The sequence below is a fragment of the Rhamphochromis longiceps genome, linkage group LG17 (genome assembly GCF_057381845.1).
Source record: "Rhamphochromis longiceps isolate RC_006_pf linkage group LG17, R_longiceps_female_GT1.1, whole genome shotgun sequence".
Lineage (NCBI taxonomy): Eukaryota > Metazoa > Chordata > Actinopteri > Cichliformes > Cichlidae > Rhamphochromis > Rhamphochromis longiceps.
The window spans coordinates 41,974,152-42,000,398 of NC_140573.1; the positions used below are offsets into that span (position 1 = coordinate 41,974,152).

General features: G+C 45.4%; 1 protein-coding gene across 2 annotated transcripts in view; it reads left to right on the forward strand.

The window, feature by feature from the left end:
- dennd1b (DENN/MADD domain containing 1B) overlaps positions 1-26,247 on the forward strand; it is a 94,844-nt gene that overhangs the window by 65,019 nt on the left and 3,578 nt on the right. For both annotated transcript variants that reach the window (XM_085387385.1, XM_085387386.1), the window contains 9 exons: positions 3,140-3,265; positions 6,872-6,973; positions 14,343-14,433; positions 15,917-15,957; positions 17,142-17,177; positions 17,543-17,599; positions 18,658-18,747; positions 25,473-25,558; positions 25,880-26,102. In XM_085387385.1, coding sequence (XP_085243511.1) covers positions 3,140-3,265; positions 6,872-6,973; positions 14,343-14,433; positions 15,917-15,957; positions 17,142-17,177; positions 17,543-17,599; positions 18,658-18,747; positions 25,473-25,558; positions 25,880-26,102 — 852 coding nt within the window. The remainder of the gene's footprint in view (positions 1-3,139; positions 3,266-6,871; positions 6,974-14,342; positions 14,434-15,916; positions 15,958-17,141; positions 17,178-17,542; positions 17,600-18,657; positions 18,748-25,472; positions 25,559-25,879; positions 26,103-26,247) is intronic.

The window sequence follows — 26,247 nt, forward strand, 5'->3', positions numbered from 1 at the left end:
GGGGCTGGCTGGGCCGGGCCTTAATGAGGCCCCGTGTCTGCCCTCTGGGGGCCGAGCGCCTGGATGCCCCGCTTTCATCCCCGACCATCTTCCCTTGATGTAAATTGAAAAGATCACAGCTATGGGGAGAAGACCTGTACTGGAAAGGCCTCTCTGCATAGATTATGAATATCATAACTCAACAGTTTTTCCCCTCTCTCTCTCTCTCTCTGTGTCTCTCTCCGACAACCGCCCACTCCCCTCTCTCCCCCCCTGCCACCCCTTCCCTGTACAATGCTATAGTTCTAATTGGACCCAATGGGGGACTCTCTGCCTTTGATCTCATCACCGCCACTGTGACTTTACACTAAAAAATGTCACTGCCAAATAGGGTTATCACCTGTAGAGCCTGGCCTTCCTCTGATGCCTGTACGCATCTCGTTAGCTTCACTCAAACTGCAGAAGTTAATTAGTTTGACAGAGCCATTACCGCGGAGGCACACCTGATGATTGTGGCGTAGGCGCCATATTCAAAACCCAATTACGACGTACACGTTGGTTTTATTTATTTTTTTTGTTCCCGTGCGAGGCGCGTTTTCATTTCTATTAACCAAACAGCTACGACTATATTTGATTTGTAATATCTGACAATTTAATTAATCGCTACGTGTGACCGAAGGAGGATTTTTGAACTCTTCCCGTGAACGAAGGTGAAACTTCCAACTCTTCGCTTTATCGCCCGTTTTTCAAACGCCGGGAAGTAAAAAAACAAAACGGTGATTGTGTCCCCACCTCATTAAAAAGTGTTCGCGGCGCTCTCACCCGTTCAAAGCTGCAGTGCGCACAGTAAACTCCACGATCCGGCTCCTCTGACAGTCTTCGGGGGTATGCCTCCCCCTCGTAGACTGACATTGTGTTCGCTTTGATTCTCCCCCCTCCAAAAAGGAGAGGGGGGGAGGCAGTTTAATGATTTGCGAGGAAGGGGGAAAACAGTGAAAATGCACATAAACATTAAATATTAATTCCAAAAAGGGCTTTACATAAACATAAAAGCATTTAGCACAATGAGTGAATATGGAGATGACACTTGTTAATTTAACCGTGATAAACTTTCTGTTTGATGCCTGGGAGCATTTGCGATGGCAGCACGGGGACGCTGTGGAGAGTGAGAAAGCCCAGGGGAGCCAAATCAACACTGTTCATTTTGTCTTTGTCCCAGTTTAAGACCGCCACACTCTCCGGCTGCCTTTCTTTCTGCCTCTCCTCCCTGAAGTTTCCCAGATCGGCTAATTGCAGATGCCAGATGACAAAATCCCCCCAACGCCGCGGCGCGATGTGCGCGACCACAGACCAGATCAGCACTTTATCATATTTGCTGCAAACATGCGGTCAGATGTTTTTCTGCTTTCGTCGCTTTGACTTTTTCGCTGCAGATACTCAAATTTTATTCGTCTCACACACATACACAGTAAGACATCTGGTGAAATGCTTATTGCAATGCCCGACCATTAAATTGCAATAAGCAAATTTACAAAATTTACAGATTTTAAATTTCAAAATTTACTACGGTGGCCCTGAGAGGCCAAACGGACTGCAACTTAAACAAACACCAGCTGCAAAAGTACACAAAACACAACGGAAATAGGAAACACAGATTTCCGAAAGCACAAGGGAAGTGTTTCTGGGGAGACAATAACCTGGCGGACCAGTTGCAGGAACCAAAACATGCTAGGTAAGTGTGTTTTAATCTCGTGATTTTTAGTTAGGCTAACACACCTCTCTGACAGGTCCTCCACTTGGTTTAAGTGTCTCTCAGCGCAATTCTTAGCATGTTTTGGTTCCTGCAACTGTTTTGTCGGTTATTGTTTCCCCAGAAACACTTGTGCTTTTGGAAATAACTTTTTTCCTATTTCCGTTTCCCCATTTCCGGTGTGTTTTGTGCGCTTTTGCAGCGTTTTTCTTATTGCTGGTGTTTTCTTAAGTTGCAGTCCGTTTGGCCTCTCAGGGCCACCGTCATTTACAGTAAAAATGTGCAAATAACAATTTAAGAGGTGTGCAAATAAACAGAGTGCGTGCGGTGATGTGATAGATGAGGGTAACAGGAACAACACTGGTACGTTTGAGAAACGCTGTGTTGGAACGCAGAGCACACGATGTGATGACTCTACGTTAGATTAATTCAAACGGGAATTTTCCCTTTTCTTGGTGGTCATTGTGCACTCCCAGTTTCTGTCCCAGTTTGGCGGGTGGTATTTGAACCTGTTTTACGCTGGTGTAGAATATAGACTGAAACAATGCAAAGTTTGGAGGTGCACTTGATCCATTTCTCGCTAATTGAGGTTGAAGGTTAAACGTAATGTTTTCCTTTTGCAATTGGGATTCAAAGCCAGCGCTACCAGCCCACTGTTAGAGTAATCTAGACTTCCTGCGCAACCCGATCAAACATTGTGCTTTTGTGCTAGGCTGGCACAGCCCACACAGAGAGGAGCAGTGCCTCGCTAGCTCTGCCTCCTCCTCGCACTGCCACAACACAGACTACTGCTGAGCAGGTGAGGAGAGCCTCTTGACAACTTCCTTCCCAGACTCCCCAGGGCCCGGTGGCCAGGGTGAATCTTTTGTCATCCTAAAACAAGCTCGGGCCTGCTGCTCCTCCACTCTCGCCTGGAGTCCTGGAGACAGAGCCAGGAGAGGGGAAAATAATTAAAGACGCTTTATGTCAAGAATCCTCTTCTAGAGGGAGTCCAGCAGAGCCAAGAGGGGAGGGGAAAGCAGGAGGGAGAGATGGTGAAAAAAGCAAGAAGGTGATGGGCGGCGGAGGGAGGGAGGGGGTGAAGTGCAGTATGGAGAGGGTGAGAGAGGAAAATCAAGAATGCGAGTTTCCATTTCCTCGCCGATGTCCCCTCCTCCTCGCCGCCCCCGTGCTCCGCTCAATTAGCAAAGCAGCAGGTGCTCCCAGCAGCACAACAGATCGGTGGAAAGGCTGAAGCTTCTCCCTTTCTTTCCTTTCCCTTCTTTGAGATGACCTGCAAATGTGATACTTCACACCCAGAATGGGCTAGCTGTTTCTTCCACCAATTTCAGAGGTGATAATTTAACTTTTACCCCTCCGTCTCTCCCCCGCACCCCACCACCTCTCTCTCCCGATTTTCTTTTCCATCAGGTGTCCTCGCTGAAGAGCAAGCTGAAGAAGCAGTCGACAGCGACGGGAAGTGGTGTGGCGAGGGCCTTCCTGAGAGCGCAGGCTGCTCTGTTTGGATCCTACAGAGACGCTCTCAGATATAAACCTGTAAGGACGTCATTAATCACCATGTTAATCACTGAAAGTCACTGAATGTGCGTAAAGAGTGAGTTCGCTCAAACAATGGGCGACACTTTTATTTAACTTTTGTGGTGTAAAAATCACGCATGACAGCTAATGTGAAGAGTACGGTGTCCGAGTGTATATGTGCAAAATCTTTCACATGCTGGGAGAAGCGTTGTGACTCCTTCAGGCTCAGCTGACTGCAGGTTTCCCAACCTTATAAACCAGCGGTCCCCAGCCTTTTTTGCGCCACGGACCGGTTTATGTCCAGCAATATTTTCACGGACCGGCCTTTAAGGTGGCGCGGATAAATACAACAAAATAAAACTAGTACCGCTACCAAAAAAAAGAGTTAACGATAAAAACACCCGAGGCTCAACTCTCACGGTCCGGTCCAAACGACTCACAGAGCGGTACCGTGCGTTTATATACAGTACATTCATATGCAGTGATGCACATAGGCCGGTGTATTTTCTCCTAAGCATGCGCAGCACACAGCAGCATTTTCAGTTTGGCTGAACAGAGTCAAATTTAATCTGTTTCGACTCAAAGTGAAAGGTGTGTTTTCAGTCAGAGCGAGGAGCTAAGGTGGGCTTGTCTGAGACGGTGAAATGTCAGAGGAGCCGAAAAGAGTCGGGACGTTCCCTTTGAAGATCTCTTTTAGCCACCTTTGGTGTTTAACTCGCCTTTGCTAAGCCCCCTAACATTTCTTTTCTAGATCTTTTCTGCTTATCAAGTCTGAATCAGAGCACAGCAAACTACACCATGTCCTGTTTGTCAGATAGCAAAGCCTTTGTTCCTCTGGCTTTGAGATTAATTGGACTTTGTGGACTCCCGGAGTCAAGATGCTACATTATTGATGCTGTCTCTCTTTTCTTTGTATACAGGCTGTATACGAACAAACTGCCTCCCCTCTGACACAGGCGCCGAGACTCTGTGTGTTTGTGCGTGCGAGCGCATCGCGCGGCGATTTCTCAGTTCGCTCACGTTCACACACTGTTTTCTTTTAGACTTTTAGGATCTGTGTAAAAGCTTTGGAGTTAACATACATGCACAAACTACACTTGTGATTTAATAAAGAAGATCTCTACCCCGTGTCCCGAAATTTGGGGAATATCGCTCTGCTCGTCGTTCTGAAGGAAAGATCTTCCCGGAGAGAGCTGAGGCGCTCTGTAGTTCACAGACCCATATGCCTCGACAGAAGGAGGGGTGTGGATGCTCGGTGAGAGTCTCGCTGGGTTGTAAATGAAACAAAACTCGAAAATGATAATGAGTCGAAAAGCAATCGGCTGATTATACGGGCAGATCGTCGGTTTCGGCTCACGTTAAAGCTCCCCAGGTGCTTCTCGCTAGCTCGGAGTAACACAGGTGTCTGACAAAAGAACCCGAAATAGCAAATCGGTTTTTACCACCATCGGTGAGGCCAGGCTGGGTAGGCGGGTGTGCGGTCGGTCCTATTCGCTCAGGTTTGACTAAACGACACGTGTAAGCAGTTCAGATCATCCAGCCAGATGTGAAGCTGTGGATAAGTGTGGTTGAGGTGCAATCGCATGTTTAAAAGTGGTAAAGATTATTTTAGACACAGAAACCTTCTCCGTGCATAATCTCAGAAAGTTACAGTTTGCTCACAAAATTTGCAGCTTTGTATGCAAAGTGCCTGCACAGATATAAGCCAGCATGAGATGGAAGCATCCAGAACATGCAATAAAATGTTTCCATTTTAAATAAAGACTGCGCATTAAAGCATGAAGCCTGACCGACACATCATCGTCTGTCTGAAAGAATCTTCCTCGTTTTTACTGTTGGCTCATCCTCAGCATTTGGAATTTTGGAATTCAATTCAATTCAATTTTATTTACACAGCACCAAATCCCAACAACAGTCACCTCAAGGTGCTTTATATTGTAAGGTAGACCCTGCAATAATACATACAACAATCATATGACCCCTATGAGCAGCACTTTGGCGACAGTGGGAAGGAAAAACTCCCTTTTAACAGGAAGAAACCTCCAGCAGAATCAGGCTCAGGGAGGGGCGGGGCCATCTGCTGTGATTGGTTGGTTTGAGAGAAGGAAGACAGGATAAAGGCATGCATTGAACCCTGTGATGTGGTAAAATCACGCCAAGTCCTTCAATCGATGTTTGTTATTGTTCTGCTGTACAGGAAAAGTTCACCATGTGAACAAACAACAGGCAATCATCAAACTTTACACTTTTTCCTCTGTAACCTGGAAGCTTTGTGGTTCAGTGTAATGAGTCTCTTAAAATAGCTAAAATGATTGTTGTGCTCCTCCTGTAACGGTGCAGATAAAAACATGTTCGTCCTTCCCCACTATGGCGAAATCTGTTCTCTGTGCGTCCTCCTTACATTAAATATAGGGGGCTAAATGCTTCTCGCTCACTCTCAAGCCAGTTAAAAAAGAACAACTGTCAGCATGAAAAATAAAACCAGTAAAGCAGCCAGGAACGGTTTTCTTTCTACCACAGCAAACCCAAAGCAAAGCCGCGGTGCAACCACGGAGGAGATGCGCATCACCTTCCTGCTGGCAAATGTAGCCAAGTAGAAATTTCTCACCAGCTTTGTTTTCGTGTAACCAGGTGGTGATGAATCGAACAACCTCCGCAAACGCACATCAGTGAACTGTCCCTGTAAAGATGGGAGAGTCCTGCAGCGGCGCTCGTAGTCGTGCACGGCAGCTCCGAGTTTGAACACTGAGCTCTGTGTACTCGGGAATTTTTGTTTTTCCTTAGTAGCCGTTAGCTTCTCAGTATGCTATCCAGCTTTGCACGCTGCAGTGTGGTCTGTAGCTGATTAAACCGCGAGTCACTTTCAACTCTTACAAGATAATATGCCGTAAAACTTTTAGTGATGTAAGTGGAACTGTATTCCCGTGATGTAATTTGGGCCACTGGTATCCTCTGCCAGTCCCTGAAAATGGGGTTATTCTCCAGCGTTGTTAAGTTGTTTTTATGTGGCGCGCTGTGCTCGTAGCCTGGAACAGACAAAGCACATTGTTTTACCTCTGAAGAATTTGGAGCATCGTTGAAATCTGTGTGAATTATGTTAATTATGAGAGAACGTGAACTGGAAAAGGACCGTGGGGCAGCGCGCGATTGGCCTGTAGTGGTTCTGTTGTCATCCTGCGTGTCTGTAGCTCACAGGCCGACAGACATGATGTAAGAAATGGTAATAATGCAATAATGTGTTCGTGTGGAGCACTGTTGGGTTTACTGGGACGTGTATCTGGTCCAGGGGAGATCATGTATGCATTGCCAGGGGAGCAGTTTCTAATTTTCCTTTTTTTGTTTTTTCCCCCAACTTCCACTCTTCCTCCTTCCTTCCTGTTTGGGTTTTAGCTCACTAATGAAGAAATCGTCTGAAATACTCGATGGTTAAAAGATGCAGCGTGTAACGATGCCACACATCATGTGCATGACACGAATCCTTCCATAAACAACAACAACTGGTGCCGTAAAAAAAACAGGATATCGCGTCTGTGCTGCTTCCTGCGGCTTCGTTGGTGCGAAAACAGATTGGCGCAAACAAAAATGAGTTTTGTTGTTTTTAAGCAAAAATGTTTTTCTGAACAGGGAGAGCCAATCACGTTCTGTGAAGAAAGCTTCGTGAGCCATCGTTCGAGCACCATGAAGAACTTCCTGTCCATGGCTGTCAACCTGCAGCTCTTCAAACAGGTACAAACCTGTGTGTGTGTGTGTGTGTGCGTGCGTGCGTGCGTGCTGAAGTGGAAAGAATGTAACATCTTTATCTATATTTGCATTCTGTTCTATAAAAGAGGGCCGTTACTCGTCCTCAGATCAGCACCATCAGCTGTTGTATGCACACACTGAGCGACTGCTTACTTGGTCAGTTAATCTAACCTCTTCTATCAGGTTATTTTTGAGCATATTTCTTGTTTCCATTGGTGAAAGTTTTTATTTTTATAGATAAAAGTTGCCTGGTAGCTCGTCTCGTGCTCAGCAAATTGTCAGCTGGATTTGCAGGAACGTAGAGGCGAGAGGCCTGGGATTATGTGAGGTTACTGACCTCCAGAAACAGTTTACAGTGGATATCTCTTAGTGCACATCTTAATGTTTCTCTGCTCGGTTTTATCTGGTGTAAAAAAAGAAAAAACGATATCATGTCCACGTGTCTATAAAATCAAAATATGGGACCAGAATTTTAATTTGCTCCTCAGAAAATCTAAAATCCGCCTCGTATAGGTTTTGTTAACTCCGCCGGGGTGGTGTGTGTGTTTACTTGCTGTGTGTTTGTGTGCCTGAGCGCGAGCAGGTATCCTTTATTCATGTGTGGTTTCCCTTAAATACCACTCATGTATACTTAATATGTTTTTCCCCCCAAAATCCCTTCAGTAATACTAAACTTAGCAGAGACGAGTGGAAAGACACCTCTGGCACCGAAGAAAATTTCCTCTCGCCCCTCGGATTTTTCTTTGCGCTCTCTGACCCACGATACTAGTGCGATTTACCCCCGAGAGCGCAGCACAGCAGCCCTCAATCAACCTTTTGTTTCTCTGGACACTCTGTTTATAATTTTCCCAGGCAGAGCAGATAGCGAGCAGCGGTTCAAAGCATCCTCCCGGCTGGCTCACGCCTCAGCGGTAGCATTGGGAAACAGGCCCTTATCTCCTCCTCCTCTCCAGCGCAGGAGATGGGGCGAGCTTATCTCCTCCACTCCTCTCGCTACTAAAGTGAAAGAGGCCAGCGGTTCACCCGAGCGCTGCTCTGGCCGTGACCTACATCCACTTGGAAACACACAAACAAAACTCGACTGGCGTGGCCACACACGTGCACGCATTTGTTTTCTGTGGTCCTGGAGATGGTTGGATTTTTATTTTCCCAGCTCATTCTTACCCGACGACACTCTCATTATTTGTTTTAACGCAATACATCTTTATCGTCACGTCACCAGCTGACGACACAAAAGTGCGCGTTAGAAACTCGGACTGCTGCCTTTTATTAAACAAATGGATCAGCATCCACAGATGTGCAGGGATTAGAGTCTTTCTTTAATTATTCTGCTTCCTGTTTGTTTTCCCTTTTCTCCGGCCGAGGTGAGCACTTTGTGCTTTATTCCCGGCGGGATCGTTGACAGAGGGAACCACGGGCCAATCGTAGCTTCCGTTTTTAGGCTTTGTCGGTGTAAACAAACAGTCTCAACGCTCAAACGGAACGAAGCTACACAACAACCCAAATGGGCGGTTTTAACACCGTCAACATTACGCCGGCAGTAAAATTTAAACCACATTGTTGGACTTGACAGACCATATTACACACGTGCGTAATGTTGAGGTGTTACCTTAGTTTGAGGTGTTACCGTTTCAGCAGGAAATTGCTTTTCTGCAGGTACTTTGTGTTTTTGGAGTGTTTTAATTCACTGCATAGCAGCTCTTTGGTTCTGCAATCAGCCAAGTCAAATAATCAGAGTTATTCATGCAAACTCAGGAGTTTGTCATTATAATTATGGAGCTAAAGACCCTGTAGTGTCACATGACGTTTAAGGCTAATAGTTGCATTTAATGCCCTTATTATAACAACTGGACTACCTCCTATTACTAAAAACCTACTGTTGTTCTGGTTCTTAAGTGAACCGACCCTAAAATAAGTAGACACAAAAGTTAGACCCCCCCCCTCTAAAATGTCACATTTTCACCTTCTTGCAAACTCGCAGTTTCCTGCAGTGTTTCCTCTCTGCTCGGTCCACCAGCTCATCTCTGCTCCGAGCAGCAAGTGGGAGAAATCATCCAAAAGAATGCGGGGGGGGGGGTCTGTCAACGTTAACCTGCTTCCTATCAACCATCCTCAGCTCCTACACGTACAGCAGAGACTGAGTCAATGAACTCTTTCTCCTATTGACAAAACGAAGCCATGTGCTGTTTCACTGGGACTTGGACTCCAGTGATTTATTATGCATCAGTCTTGGCGGATAAGAACAAGATTGTCGAGGAATGGTGTGTAATAAATTAATCCGTTGTGTGCGGTCGCAGTCTCGCAGTGCAGAAAGCACACTTTATTGTGTATCACAGCTGCTGCAGGAAACTGGAAAGTAAATATTATTTTAGCGGCAACAGGAAAAAATGCAAAATGCAGCTTTTTCATATTTCTAGTATTTGCATGCGTCCTTTTTTCATGTCTATAAGCATGCTTGATATGTACTCCAAGAGAGCACGAGGGAAACAAAGAGACATTTAGAGTCGAAGCGCTGCAGCAGCACTATCATCTGTTCTTCATACTTTCACTTGTCTGTCTTCACATATTTAGTTTGGCTTGGATTTGTTTTTAAATCAGCAGCAACATTTGTTTGAGTCTTGAACAAGTAAATGACTCGATTTCCAAATGTTGGCGAAATCAGAATTCTGAGTAACCGTGAAAGCTTCATTAAAGCTGGCCCTCGTTCGGTCCCGTCGTGGTTCTTTCCTCAGAGTTTCCTCTTTTGAAGAATCCATTACTGTCTCGCTATTTAAAAATATCCTACGTGACCTCGCCATGAGGCCAACAACGGTGCTGGTGCCAAAGATGCTCATGTGAGTAGGGACTCGACTTCTTTTGTCCTAAAGCAGCAAAGCTGTTGCTTACAAAGGTTAGCTTTAGCTTCAGCTTTACCAACAAAACTAAACTAAAAACAAAAATTACCAACAGGCCAAGAGGTACTTTAGCACAGCGGTCGCCAACCTTTTTTGTGCCGTGGACCGGCCTTTAAGGTGTCGTGGATAAATACAACAAAATAAAATCAGTACTGGTACCAAAGAAAAGATTTATTCGTAGCAAACGGGAAAAGACCCAGGAAAACTGAGTTAACGATAAAAACAATAAAAAAAATAACAATAAAAACCCTGAAAACCATCAATTTCACACCCGAGCCTCAACTCTCGCTGCCCGGTACCAAACGACTCATGGATGGGAACCGGGCCGGGGGTTGGGGACCGCTGTTCTAGCAAGTAGTAATACAGTATGATGTCATGGGAAGCAGTACATCAAAAGAACGACCCATTTATGCTGCCTGGGAAAATGTCTTTGTTTCATTCCTTTTCCTCACTTAGCTTACCAGCGAATTGTGTTGTGCAGTTGGGCGAGTGTGTGAGGCCCGCCTGGGTCGGACGAGAGCATGAAATATCCTTGATCTTAACATGCAGGGCAGGTGAACGCGCACAGACAGGCTTACCTACCAGCCAAACGCAGGTTATAAAATGTTAGTTTGACGGCTGCAGAAATTAGAGATGGACCGATCCGATATCACGTATCGGTATCGGTCCGATACTGACGTAAATTACTGGATCGGATATCGGAGAGAAATAAAAATGTAATCCGATCTATTAAATATCAAAAAAGCACCTCACAGAACTTGCGACATGGCGTAACTCGGCTCATAACCGTAGCACATCGGAGCAGTGTGGTCACGTGATAGAGCAGCTGTGTGTGTTTGTAGCTTCGCTACCAAACCGACATCTCATCCCAGAGAGAAGTAAAGCAAGTGTGCAAGTTCATCTCTGAATGTTTGTAAAGCATTCCCACGTTAAGCTTAACAACCGATATATGGAGCGACTGCCTCCCCCTCCCTCTCCTGCTGCTGCTTCAATAATGAAACTGATCAATGATCAGCTGATCGGCTTTTCTGTCGCGAGTCCGTGTCTCTTCTTTGTTTTTGGCCCACTTTGCACCAGAAAGAGGAAACCAGCGGCTGAACAACAGCAGCACGTTTAAGCTTGATCAGCTGTTGTTAGAATTTATTTAATATTACTTTCTACTCCAGGATCTTTTTCTACGTAGCTGACGCTGGTAACTGTGCAGGGGCGGATCTAGCAAAGTTTAGCCAGGGGGGCCGATAGGGCATGAACAGGGAAAAGGGGGCACAAAGACATACTTTTCTTTCTTATTCTCATTTAAAATGTCTAGCTTTTAATTATTTAATATTTATCTGAATCTTACACCCAAAGTTTTAATCTGATGTAAAATGTATAGAAGTCCATTACTGTATATAGTAACTGTTAAGTCTAATATACCCTAGTAAGCTATAGTACTTTTTCCATCTGTGCAGTTCTGTAGAAGAAAGATGTTGAATCTATTTAATTATTCTTGAAAAATAATTTATTTCTGAGCACTTTTTTTTCCAACCTGCATCAAATTAAAGTTGATTACGTCGATTAAGCGTCATGAGGTGGAGCGTGGGGGGTGGTTCCCTATTTTTATTTTTTTATTTTTTTTGCTGGGAGTTTTAGAGCCCTATTGATTAGGTTGCTTACTCTTTAAAATACCAGAATAGGGAGGATGGAGCAGGTTTAAGTTTATTAGATTGATCAGTTTTGCTGAACTATGAAATATTTTGTTGTATTTTTTGCATACAGGTGTAACAGAGTAGCTTTAGTGTTTTTTTGTTTTTTTTAACTTGAGTATGAACTTATACAAAAAGCAGCAAGATATTAAAAAAACAGTTTTATTGATTAAAAAACACATTATATCGGATTCATATCGGTATCGGCAGATATCCAAATTCATGATATCGGTATCGGGCATAAAAAAGTGGTATCGTGCCATCTCTAGCAGAAGTCGCTCAGTTCAAACAACGTTCAAACGTTTTATTAGACCAGATTATGGAGGCAGATGGTGAAGCCACATCATCGTCTACAGTCCTCCCTTTATTCTTGATCGCTGTATTATAACATGTTTCCTGCGTACAGTAGTGGTCGTACAGGCTACTTGGGCGTAAGTCCTGGATCTTCAGGAGAGAACGCAGCATCCTATTCTATTAGTAAAGGACCTCCTTTACTCTTCGCCCAACACCTCCATGCAAAGAGAGCGGTGAGGAGAAGCACAGTGTTGATGAGGTACTGAAACTCTACTTTCCAAAGAAGCCTCAGCTCTCGCCTGCTTTAGTCCCAGTGATGCACACAGGTGGGGATGTCCTGGGCTCTGCCTCCTCCCCTGTTTGTCCAGAGGTCCCAGAAACCTGTAGTCCAAGGACCCAAAGCCAGACCACAGATGGCAGGATAGTTCTGGATCAGGTGGCCAGTTATTTGTCATGGCTTATAGTAGCAGAAGCTAGCTCCCCCCCACCACCACCATCAGGTTGTATAAGTTGGCACAGCACCCGTCCTGGTGTCGAGCTCCTTTAATGGGCGGTTCCAAGAGTGAGACATGCTAATCAGAGAACCTTGGTTATATCTGTAACCTTAACCATCCCCCACCACCCTTATTTAAGGCGGTATGAAAAGGGTCTGTTGTGTCTTCGTTCTTGTGTTTATGGACATGCTCATGCGCTTGAACACCAGAATGACTGTTTTTTGTTTTTAATTTATTTATGTGAAGTGCTGGTTTGTATGTGTGCGAGAGTGTGTTGATCACAGGCTGCCATTGATGAGTAATGTCTAATTAAGGCCCACAATGAGGCAGGTAATATGGCTGGGGGTGGGGTGGGGAGTGTAAGCGGAGGCTCTGGCTGGGTGATGATTTGGGTTGATTATCTGCGCTAATTGGGCCAGCCATGAAGCAGAGCACCGGTTGGAGGCGGCGCTCTCACCTCTCATTAAAATGATCTAATGATGAGTTTCCAGCTCTTCTGACCGTGGGCGCGGGTCGACGTGTCGGCCGCTAGTTAGCAGGCTGTCCCTGAAGACATGCACCCAAGAACAGCCTCTGCTGCTGTTATACTTTGGCCACACTTTCAGGGGTGGAAACGGGACCGCTTGGAAATCAAATGGCAGCATGTTGCCTCTGTGCTCGTATGTTATTAAAATCCTTAAACATTGTTTGAAAGGTAGTAGGTGTTGATCACTAATTAATGGTAATAATTAGTGAAAATTCCAGCTTTAAATGCAGATGCAGATATATATGTTTGCATATCATTATATGCATTTATTTATTTAAATAAGCACAATGGCACATTGTTACTTTTCCCTCCAACCTCCACACAACAAGTTTAAAATGTAAACATCTAAGTTTGAGATAAGAAAATCAAATCTGTGCAAAGTTGTCTTTTCTGCATTTTCACACAGTTTTAACGACTCTTAGCAGACTTGTTAAAACTGCTGTGTGTGTGTGTGTGTGTGTATTTTGTTCCTTTTTGTTAACATCCACAGACTTGCCAAGTTTAACCCGATGATGTCACAATAGAGGTTCGATCATAAAATAAGCTTTGGGACTAGAAGCTAACGCCAACCTGTGGTCAGTTTGGTTGGATGAAGTTAACAGAACACTGTGTGTGTGTGTGTGTGTGTGTGTGTGTGTGTGTGTGTGTGTGTGTGTGTGTGTGTGTGTGTGTGTGTGTGTGTGTGTGTGTGTGTGTGTGTGTGTGTGTGTGTGTGTGTGTGTGTGTGTGTCTCATCAATGTTCCTATAATGATTTTCGTCATGTTCAATATTTTAGAAATGTAATTTGTAGTTTCTTTCCCCTAAAAAACCCCAAACACGGAGCCATAAAACATTGAACTAATAAGAATCTGCACTGCTTGGCACACCACAAATCTTATGTTAGGCCAAAATATTAAGGAACAAAGCCTTTGATGTCTTTGTAGCTGTTACACGTATAATTCAGTTTCCCGTCTCATCTCTGCTTTTTTAAGTTGCAGCCTCAGTCTGGGCGACTCCGTTTACTTTCATGCTTTTTAAAGAATGCTGTTTGTTTATTCTGTTCATCTTAAATGTTTACTTTGTGTTTGCAAACGTTTGTGTTGCGCTTGTGGTTGCGTAACATATTTACGCACGCCTGCGACTGCGCTCGTGAAACGTGTCGCTGTCTAGCTGTTAAGTCCATATTTACGAGTGCGAGTTTTTCTGCTCGCCACGTTACAAAGGGAGGAAATGAAACTTCCTCGTGTCTCAGACAGAGTGTAGCATGTCGTCTGCTGCTCTAATCCCTCACCTGCTCCGCATTACCAAATCCCTATTACCTGCAGCCCAACTAATCTTGGGATGTAGTTTCCGTCAGGTAGGATTAATAACACCCCTCTGTGGCTGCTGGAGTGTTTGTATCTGTGTGAGTGTGTTCACATCCCCCCACCCCCTCCCCCGGCTCCCTTCTTTAATAAGCATGTTTAAATTTATGGTTGCAGTTCATCGACGGACGGCTGGCCAAATTGAACGCAGGCCGTGGCTTCACTGACGTGTTTGAAGAAGAGATCACAGAGGGGGGCTTCTGTGGAAGTGAGTACTGCTGGACTTGTCTGTCAATTAGCTGCGTTATTTTTATTTGCCATATTTTAATGCAACACACAGGAAGTGTCAGCGAACAGAACGAGGTGAGGCCGCTAAACTGAAAATAATTAGAAGCCTTTTTAAAAAAACTGAAATGCTGTTAAATTATGTTCACTCAGTGTTTGAGGCCTGCTGTAAGATATCGCAGCTGCAACCATGTCGATGTTAATGCACTGATTATTATATAAGTGACACTGATGTCATGACTTGCAGTTGCTCTTTGCTGTTCTCAGGTTTAAAGTTTCACACGCATCCTGAGTGTTGTTTGTTCTCGGGCCAATAATAAAACGCACGTGTGAACCTAGCAGAGTGCAAACCAAAGAGCTTATTGTTTCCTGTTAAAACAAAGCCTCGCAGGACAAATTTGATCATATAATCGCAGCAACACAGATTTTAGACGGTAAAGAAAAGAAGCGGTGCCATCCAGATGTTGCTGCCGTCGTGCTTTTAAGCTTTTCAGTGTGAACTCTGACCCCGACCACACTGTGGTCTGATAGGAGATTCTGAGAACTATAGAAAATCTCCATAGACGGCATTTGACTCTATAGATCAGGATATATTAATAAGAACCCTGGAACATTACAGTGTCAGAGGGGTCGCTCTAGATTGAGTCCAGAGTTATTTAACTGACAGGAAGCAGTTTGTGAAATTAAATGCTCCCTATGTGCACATTGCTTGTGATGTACCCCAAGGGTCAGTTTGGGCCCCAAATTCTTCAACTCAACACTAAACAAGGCAAAGCAGGTATTAGACAGAACATGCCTTCATGTTCTACTGTTCACTGGTTTCACCTTACTTAAGCTACTGTGCAGAGGTCTGGGGCCACAACTGTAAAACTACATTACATTCACTTTGTACTCTTCAAAAAACGCAGTTTGAATCATCCACGCTGCAGGTTACAGGTTACTGCAGTCTGAAATATTGAAATGTGCCGATCTAGTGAAATTCCAAACAGCACAAATTCTATTCAAAGCAAAAAATAAGGAACTGCCAGGAAATATTCAGAGTATGTTTGTTCTTAAAGAAGTTATAATTGAAGGGGTTTTTGTAAGTGAAGGTCCGTACTGCAAGAAAAGGCTTCAGTGTTTGTGTGCATGGAGTGAAGCTGAAGCAACGTCCAACAGAAAACGGTTCAAAAAGAGTTAAAAATATGATCTTCTTGAACTATAAAGACATGAAAATGTTGAAATTAAGTGAAAGTCTCTAGAAAATGTCATGATGTGATATTAACTTTATTTTGTGTAGTATTTTTTTCTCTTTGCTAAATGTTGCTGTTTATTGTTTGCATGATCAAAGTAACAAACAAAACAGTCGATTATTTTACCAAAAGCATAACGATGTTTCACTGTGGCTGCATTTCCAGCAGCCAGTATGGGGCTTCTTTTGAACCCTGAACGATTAATCACATGTCCTGTTTTATACGTCCTGTCAGGTAATTCTCGGTCTTACCAGCAGTGGATGCACACCGTAAAGGTATTTACCGTACATGCTGTATCTACATCTATACCTTTCCCAGTGCTTTTATTTTTATATATATTATTCCCGAGTTATACTTAATTGAAAGCATGACAGGCGCGACTTGGCGTTTGAAGCCTCGCCGTTGCCTTTGGAATGAAGGCGCCGCCTGAACGCGCAGATCGAGCTCGAGTGCAGTTGGGTGCGTGTGAAGCGGCGCGTGCAGCAGGACAGCGGAGACGGACGGGGAGGGAGACGGAAGCGATTTGACGTGACAAGACGTCCTCCGACATGACGTGTTGATCTGGCAGCAAACACGGGCGTTACTCCGCTGAACCACGCCGAGAACACGCGTCTCTCCCGCCTTCATCTCTCTCTGGCCATTTCCTCCTCTTCTCTTATCCGTCTGTCTCGCTCTCTCATTTCTGTCACAGCCCCCCCCCCACCCCACCTCACCACAACCTTGGCCTCTCCCTCTCTCACTCACCCCCCCAAAGCCGTCAGCTAAGGCTGAATTAGTCCTCTAGAGTGCTCTTCAAAGGTTTGTTAAAGTTCATATTTCCTGACTGACAGGGATCTATAAGAGGGGCCTTCACCTCGGCCCCTCTTCTCCTCTCCCTCTGCCAACTTCTGAAACGCTGCCTGCCATTTACTCTGTTTAGCCGTTTAGCCGGCGCTTTGTGCTTACACTAAAGACCCAGCAGAGAGAAAAGAGTTGAGACGCCAAAGGAAAAAAGCAGCAAATCGGAGAGACAAAGAAGAAAGGCGGCGAGAGATGCTGGGTGCCATAATGTCAGTGTGCAGAACTCAAAGTACGAATCAATCACATACCATCCTTTCTATCGCTGTTTTAGGCTGCTTCTAAATAAAACCACGTCGTCTATCGCTGCTCGCTGATACTGTTTGGTGTTTATGCGTCGCTGTTAGCAGCTGTGTTGTTTTGTAGATTGTAGCTAAGGTGTGCGCTGTAAGTCGTGCTGCGGCCAACGTGTGGCGAGTGACATAGGAGCCGATCAATCGGTGCGATCGCCCGGTGTGGTTTAACGTGAGCCGGAACTCATTTGTCGCCAGACTGATTGCAGTGAAAGTCGATAAAGCCGCATCTCTGCGGCTGTAGCAGTAATTGATTCAAATGTTCTTTTGAATGTTTGTGCGTTTGCCCCAAGCGCCCGTCCCTGACTGACTGTTTCCGTGTGTTACAGAGAGGAGGAGCGCTCTTCAACACAGCCGTGTCAAAGGTAAAGTGTTGCTTTGCATTCATGCACAACAAGGATTCAAACCTGGAAGAAAAAGAGGTTTTAAAGATGTTTTTAAAGGTTTTCAAATGAACTTTTTCAAACTTGGCCGACGAGTCGCCAACAATCAGGAGAATTGTTCACAGCTAGTAAATATTAGATGAGCGTGTTGTTATGTGGCGTACGGTAGGGTGGCCGGGGTGCCCCGCCCGGATGTGCGAGGCTCTCTCATCCCGCCTCTTGTCTGCATGTTTTTTTGCCACGGGGATCAAAGTATTTCTTGATGTTACATGAAACCAGAACAGAATGTTAATGCAACATGTTTTGTGTGTAATCTGTGTCTTGCTGTGTGTGTGTTTCCCTCCTAGGCCAAGGTTCATGCTAAGAAGGGTATCCGGGACTTTAGGGGCATACTGAAAGCAAGGGTGAGCTGCACCGGACCTTCGCACGCTGTCGGGGGCGTGCAAACACACCCGCGCACACATCATTTTGTTGGGAGGCCCTCGGATGGATACATGCCTCCCTCATAGAAACAGACAGGAAAGCTGCTTTACATGGAGTGTGTGATTCTGACGTAGGGGCCTTTTAATGACTGTTGAAGCCTGCTTAGCGCTTTGTTCAGGGCTGTACATTTTTAACCAGCGCCCCTCTGGCTATGGCCTGTCATGTCATCCGAGCCGCAGCCCCTTCTTTCTCTCTTTATTGTCTGCATATTTCATCAGCGAGCCTGTGATTTCCTCAAAGCTAATGTAACGAGGTGTATGTTTCCATAAGCCTGATGGATTTGATAAGGCAATAGCAGTTTGATCTGTCAGTGGGAAACCGAGAGGCTCAGGGTGCTGATGATGAGCAGGAGGGGAGGGCGCAGCGGCGGCAAACAGAGGTGCGGAAAGTGTTTGATTCTCCGCTTAAACACGTTTCCTTTTTAGAGAAATTAATTTATGATGCGATTCAAACTGCACCGGATTTCTTTTGCTGCCAGCTGCACGACCCCAAGCGGGGGCCCTAAAACCACGAGCATGTCGATGCGTCAGAGGTGGTTACCGTGGTTGTTGTTGTCGTAACTCAGAGGGAAATGTTTCAAGCGACAGAGCGAAAGGCATCCATCTGTCTCGTGCTGAAAAATGTCTCGTAGAAGTGAAAAGTTTGTTTTTGGCTCTGAGACTGAAGAACAACCAGACTTTCATCAGTTTTAATAGCAGTTACGTGTATTTGCTCGTGATTCTTTTTTCTCCGACTAATTTGGTGCATTGAGTATTTTCTGCATCACAAAGCGTCCACGTATAGTTGAAACTGTGTCACGCAGAGGAAACCAGGTAAAGCCACGTGGATTTGTCGAAAACCAGCCAGAGACTGATCGCTTAACCTTTAACGTAACGTTACTGTGAGGCGGCATCAGACGGCTTCGTTGCATTCATTGCTCTTTTGTATGGACGTCGATATTTACGCCTGTTTTGTAACCGAAATTCATCTTCTTTGTCAGGACGATGAAGAGGAGGGGATCGTGGTCTATCCAGGATCTCCAACCAGTACCAAGAGCCTGTCTCCAAGGAGACTGCAGAAGATGAGACGGGTATGACACACACACACACACACACACACACACATCAGTAAATGAGTTAACTACATTTACACTGACTGATTACAGCAGAGCTCACTTTCACTTGACCAGAATGGATTCAGTGTTTTTCCTCTGAAATCTTTTCAGTCCACTCCCTCCCCCCCACATCTCTCTGACTCCCCTCCCTCCCTCGTTCTCCCCCAGCTCTCTGTCTCTCTTGTAGCATCTCTCAGAAGTACAGTAGTTTGTCAGGGTGCCAAATGTAACGATAAGCATTTTTTCCTCGTTCAATGCGCTCGTGTTGTACATTCAGTGTTTTCCTCTGAACAGCACGGACAGTCGAATCAGCTCATCTGCTGGTCAGCGTTTCCTCTGAAGAATTTGCTTGTGCACCATAAGTGCTAGCACTTTTTTTTTTTTGTTCTTTGTTGTGTGCAGAGCGTGCACACGCACAAAACACACATTCATCAATAAATATGCGAGGAGAAAATACTCTGTAGTTTAACTATTAGACGCTGCAGCGCGGTGTAAATGAAAATGTGTAGATTTAGCATCGCGCCGTTGGAGTCGCACACATCTGTGCTAAACAAATGCACACAGCCTCGAGGATGCTGCTTCTGCTCCTGCCTCGCGTCTGTGCTCGGCTGGTCCAGGCTGGAGCTTTTCCACCTCTTATTGCTAAATGAATATATGGACTCCCAGTTCCCAGCTTTAAAGACGCACACACACACAAACACGCCTGCGTGCACATTCTGACATTTTGGTCACAGTCGTGTAAGAGTGTGATTAGGAGAGGTTGTGCTGTCTCTAATTAGTGTTGTATTTCCTGTGTGTGTGATGAGGCTGGAAAGTCTTAGCGCAGAGGAAGGTGTGACGGCCGGGGAGAAGAGAGGAACGGCAATTAGGGCTTTTCTAAAGGCCTCCTCGGACACCTCCCGCCCCCCAGCCGGCATGCGCGTGCACCCCCACAAACATGCACGCACACACTTTTTTTTATTCAGGATATACAGCCCCGCTCGTACCGCCGAGGCCCGCTCATTGCCACAGTAACGGGTCCCTGGAGACCGCTGGAGGAGGGACACGCAGGACACAGGACGGCGTGTCCCACAGCGCCGCTTTGTGTGTTTGTGTTTAGATGTAGTCCATCAGTTTCTCTTCCCGATGATGCTCCCGTTCTTTGCTCTCATAATATTGATTTTCTCTATTTGCATATTAACCAATTCACACAAATCAAAAGCACTTGCAAACACTACTTGGTTTAATTGATGAAATGGATATTAATTAATATTCATGCACATAAATCCTCGGCTGCAGGTACAGGCCTCAATATTTTATTGTATTTTGAACAAATAGTCTGCAGTTTTTTCTCTACGTCAGTAATTTCTATACTTTGAACCGCTTAGTGCAGCACATTTACATTTGATCTGAAGACGAGCGTCACCGTTGTTCTCGCGCTCGCCGTGTCTCACTCGTCTCTTTTTTAAATTATTTTCTTCAGCTTTCTATGAAATGTTCGTGCTGTTGTTCTGCCCACAAACGTCTTGACCAGGTGTTCCTCGCACGAGAAATTGATCTCAGTGGGACTAACCCAGTTAAATAAAGGTTAAGTAAAGTGGAAAAGAAGCACCTTGATCCGCCTCCCTCGCTCGCGCCCGCACGTTTGGCCCGCGCTCATCGTTAAAAGTTTTTTAATCTTTAGGGGTTTTTTTGTCGTGTCTCTAACCACACAGCAAACATTTGTCTCAACAGTGCAAAAAAATCCTTGTAAATATTTGTGCACTTTTAAGATCAATGAGGGTAAAACGATGAATAAAAATAGCTTTCAGTGCAAGGCGATAAAAACCTACAGTGAAAATGTAGAAAGTAACACCGTCATGAATGTGTGTGTTCATGCAGACTTATTTTAAGTGTACTTATTAAACTGGCAAAGAGTTTTGCTTTAAAAACAATCCAGTAAACACATCATGAAACATGAGCGTCTGTTTTTTATTATTTTGAGAGATTTTCTGCACCTTTTCCTTAATTTCTGCACTTAATTGACCAACAAGTGGAGTCAGTGCGTCGCTGAGCCAGGAGAGAATACACTGCTGTTACACGTCTAATAAAGGTAATATTACCAGCTAATTTGTTATTAAAGCATTTTGTGCTGCGTGCACTAAACCCATCAGCGACGCCTCCACCGTACGTTTAACCGAGTGACCGTCGGAGCGCCGTCCACCTGAAACACGTCAGCTGCAGAGACGCTGCAAACGCCAACGTGGAAGAAAAATGTTGCTTTTTTTAAACAAATCTTTTTCTTTGCACACATCTCTGTGTGTCCTTGAAATGAAACGAATGATCCCGCAGAAGCTCCTTTAATTAATCATAGCGAAATAATCATAGTTACCAAATTCCTTTTCTATTTGATCAGCCAACACATGTACCAGAGAGGAAGTGCTGCTGTCATATGCATTCATATTTCAGCTGCTTCCGCCAATGTGGGTGATTTGTAGTGTTTGGTGAGCGTGTTGATTAAGAATGTGGGAGTAATCCTTTCGTTTGACAGAAACGAGGCTGAACGGGGCAACAAACAGCCATTGTTCTGGCTCCTGTATGGTTTCCTGTGAGCACCAGTTTCTGCTCAAGATTTAGCTTAGAGTGTGTGTGTGTGTGTGTGTGTGTGTGTGTGTGTGTGTGTGTGTGTGTGTGTGTGTGTGTGTGTGTGTGTGTGTGTGTGTGTGTGCGCGCGCTTCATGTGGCACTGTGCTCCAAACATCTGTGAATAGAAACTATGTCTGTACCTCATCCCTTTAGTATGTGAGGCTGTATCTGAGTGCTGTGCACAAACATGCATTTATCAGTTCGCCTCAGGTTGGAGGCAACTGAATGACAGCTGTTAGGCGTGCAGAGGAGAGCAGAGGTCGGGACAGCGTTATGGGCAATGACAGCCAGCAGGCTTGTGGCCGGGCTCAGCCCCCGGGCTGTGGACTCTTCACCTGGTGAAGCAGGAGAAGTGCCAGCTCAGAGTTGAAGGGAAACAGGAAGCTAGCACAGATGTAAAACAGGAACAAAGTCTGCAGGATACTTGAGTGTGTGCGTGCGACGATGAAAGGCTGTCATTTGTCTCCGAGATCAAACGTGTTTTTACTGATATGTGTTTTAAAGACATTATTACCTTTATGTTCTGTGTAAATGAAGATGCTTTAACGGGGACAGCACACAGACCCGTCTGGGTAAAGTGGTTGGATCTGAAAGTGTCACAGCTCAATAATCTAAATTTTAAATGTGACTCTGAGTGGAGAATAGGTTTGTTATACTCATCATAAGATTAACGCTGCGCATTAGTAGCAGCAGTTTGGATGTGTTAGCGTACAGTTGCTCTGTGTGCTTCCCTGGTATCTGCATGCATGTGCAGTCTCCTCTCCACTTAGTTTCTAAGGTCTTCAGAGACCCGCCGGCTTCCTGGCTGAAACCAAAGTGCCATCTCCTGGAAGCTTCAAAGTACTGCATCGCACCCACTGAAGGACACCTGGTGATTATTCTTTTTTTAACCTGAGGTGTTCGGTTTGACAGAATGAGCATAATGCACATTTCGTCTTCTTTTATACGGCTCCTGGTTTGAGTGAAAAGGAAGCTTTCAGCAACAGCCAGTTGGACAGAGGAGCAGTGGATCGCTCCTCAAACGCCGCTTTTTTTCTCCTCTCCCTTTTTCGAGTGAGCGGCTCTTAAACAGGCAGACACTTGGCCGTACTTCTGCAAAGGCTTTGCTTCTCCCCGAGGTTTGTTTGCATTTACTGGAATCTCTTTACATACACTGCCAAGCTGTGAGATTAGTGCCCGCTCTGAAATACCATATGAAATGTATAATGTTCAACCAGCTATTAAAGCCCACTAGCGTTTGGCCCTGTCACAGAGAGTTGTTCTGTATAACTGGTCATGCAGGGAAGGAAAGCGGAGGAGAGACCAACTTTGTCCAAACACAGCTTGTCAGAAGCACGGTGGCGACCTTTTCCCCGACTGAAGAAATGAATCGAATCTGAGTTTTTCTTCTTTACGTGTCTTTGCTCGATGTAATCTTAGCTTGTTTATAGCCGCCATGTTTACAATTACAGTTCAGTTCCAGTAGTAATGCATTAAAAAAGTCCATAAAATCCGCCGATCCTTGTTTTTAATTCGACAAACCCCCGAGAGTTTTTTAAAATAACCTGTTTTTATTATTTTCGCGACTTCTGCTTGTCGTGGTGAGGAGGAAGGAACGGAGAGCCCGACAGACGGAAACGGTGACATCTGTCACTGACAGCCGAGTGATGGAGGGAAGGAAATGAAAGACGGGAGGCGTGGAGCGAGAATCGCTTTTTCATTTTCGCCTTTCAGCTTCCCATTAGCCGACAGCGAGAAGCTAATGAAGGAGCGGTATGATAATGTGCTGTTCTCCTGCTCGGTGCTCTCCTCTGTCCTGTCAGGCCTGTGGCGATGTGGGACGGTGACAGAGCTGTCGCAGCTGTAACAGCAGACCTGTTTGCACTGGTTAGGAATATCTCATCGTGCATGTCTCTGTATTTATATTTTATTTGCTGTTGTTCACATCGACGTGCAGCCAATCTCATTTCTGAGCTCCGATTTTAACCGCTGCTCTTGGTTGTGACAGCTCCGCAGAGCCGGTAATCAAGTAACTACCAAATGCACACTTTGATTTATGACGGCGGTTAAATGAACTCAGTATGCTGGCCGTTAAAGAAACGAAGAAGAAGAAGAAGAAGTGATAAAGCGACCCCTGCTCTTTTATTGTGAAACGCCTCGTTGTTGTAAATAGTTTGGTCTTTCCTGTTGCTCTGAGGGTCACAGTGAAGAGAGGGAATGACAAATTGATAAAGCCGTGAAGTGACGTCCCATCTATTTACTGCTCCCTGCGGTACTTCCTGTTGTGTAGACAGAGCTGTAACCGAGATCAGAGGGCCGGGCGTCGTGACCTGTGTCCGGTCGCTTTAATAAACACCTACACGCAGAGAGAGGAGCTGCGTTCATAAAGGATATAGAACATGCGTCTGTAGTGTTTAAGAAAGTATTTTTGTGTCCGAAGCCGACGCTCCGCGAGTGTCTCACAGGTGCATCTCTCGCTCTGCTGGCGTGCTTTGCTGGCTGGCGTGCCGGCCTGGCCCCAGATTTACTGCCCTGACACAGGAATCCATTAAAAGCTGTTTAGGGATCCCAGGCCTGAGCCCCTCTGAAATCTCTTTCATTATAGCTCCAAGCTACCATAGAAGGGGAGCGGCTCGGCCAATCAGCAGTGCCACCACATGTGTTAGTGTTTAGCCCGATGGCTGAGAGGCTTAAGTGGCTACTGCACACATCTCCTCGGCTGACTTTTATGGAGAAAATGGCACTTTAACTCTTTGTGTTTCTTTTTTTTTTTTTGTAATAGTGTGCGTGTGTGTGTGTGTGTGTGTGTGTGCATGCGTGTGTGTGTGTGTGTGTGTGTGTGTGTGTGTGCACACGTGCGTGCACACAGGCCCTAAATGAGGCCAGCGCAGCCACACGTTACATTCCGCCTGTCTGGCTGGCACCGCGTCAGCTAATCAAGACCGGCTTGCTTCACCGTTCCAATACTGACCCCCTCCAAACTGCCCCCGCCCCTCAAACACACACTCGCACACCATTCCCATCATTCTTTGGGGCTTTGAGGAATCCTGCCTCACCTCTACATTTCCTTCCTTCCCGTTTTCACTCGTTTACCTTCCTCTCTCGCTCTTTGTTCTGGCGTTTGAGTCACGGTGCACGATCACAATCATCCTCAGAGTTCCTTCCCGACACTCTGATCACTTTTGAGGCTGAACAACATCTTTTTTTTCTGGGTGACGGCCTTTGATAACGCAGCTTACGTTAGTTTAAAGAGAAACGTGCAGAGAGGTGGAGCCTAAAAGTGGTATTAAAAAGCAGAGAAAACATCGCTGTAACCCACTGCGGCGGTGCTGTAACTGCACCCACGGGCGCTTAAAGACAACACAGATATTGTTAAAGAAAGCTAAATGAGCAAAATGTAAAGAGTGTGAATTAGAAAGCGTGAGATGAGTTAACATCAGGGAACATGAACGCAGTGAGAGGAACATGTGCATCTTAGTGGAAGGCATGTTAATAAGTGGCCCGGGGCAGATTTGGGCTCCCACGGGGAGAGTCCTGCCCCTGCGCTGTAAAGCTTCTGTCTCTTCCCTAACCCGCCCATTAAACACGGTACACAGGTGGCTTATTAAACCACCGTGTCAGACGACCGCAGTGCGCTCAGATCATTCACCACGCTGCAGTGTCAAATGCACTGGTGCCATAATGCAAGTTATTGGTGTAGCTGGCCGTATCTTGACTCTCCGGCACCTTTTACTTCATGTTTAATGCTGAGTTTGATAAAACACTGCAGGGGATCTTAAAGATTTTTATCCCCAGACCCAAATTTGACAAATTTAGTCTCCACCCTGAGGACACGGGCTCGTTAAAACAGGCTATTAGTCCCGTCTTATGGGGACCCACCAGACACGCACTCTTTTTTTCTTCTTCTTTCTGTCGAATCCCAAGTCGTACTTTTATGAAAAGCTGCACCTCAGCAGAACGCCGTACTCTGTCTGGACTCGTGTTTATCAGCAGTCTTGTATTATTTACTGAGAAGCTGAGACACCCCCCCCAAACCCCTCGGGTCCATTTTTATTGTTTTATCTCGTTATTTTTTTCTTTCTAACTACATCCTCCTGCCTTTTTATTCTCATTAACAGCATAACTTCAGCAAGTCTCCCATGAGCATGGGCCCTCGAGAGCTGGGCTATGGGCTTGATGATGAGGAGCTGGACAATGCAAGCAAGTGAGTGAAGCCATTTTCAGTTTTGGATCGATATGTCAAGATATGACAACTTGGGGTGATGGATTCAAAAGTTGGTTATGTGCAGAAGTGCTTTTGTCCTCCTTTTTTCTTTTTCCCTCATGGCGACACTGCCCCCTAGTGGACACACTGGGCAGGAGCACGTTGATGGAATTGTGATGTCATTTGTATGATGTTGAGCAGCATATTGCATTTGACCCTCTCATAAAAACGTGGTTATCTTGTGAAAAATGATCTCTTGGACGCGCGTGCACACAGATGAAGGGGTAATCGGACGTTTCGCTCTTTTTCCTCCAAACGCAGGGTCTCCTCAGAGGACAGCGGCGACGTGCCGTCCTACAACGAGGACAGCGATGACTCGTACTCCCTCGATCTGGACATCGACTCCTCTCAGTCGGGCCAGATGAACCTTCTGGAAGAAATCCTGGATTCTCTGACGACCACGACGATGGACCAAGGAAGACTCAGTGCCGCCAAGAGTCTGGACTTCTTCTTGTCCGTGGATGATTTAGACTACAAAGCCCCGGTACGCAGGAAAATGTAGAGTAGGACGCGTCTCGTTTTACAGGAAATAGAAATGCTTTCTGCGTCTGCTTTCACCTTTTTATTTGCTAAGTTGTGAATAAATCCAACATATCTAAAGACGGCTTCATTCTGACTTGAGGTCAAAG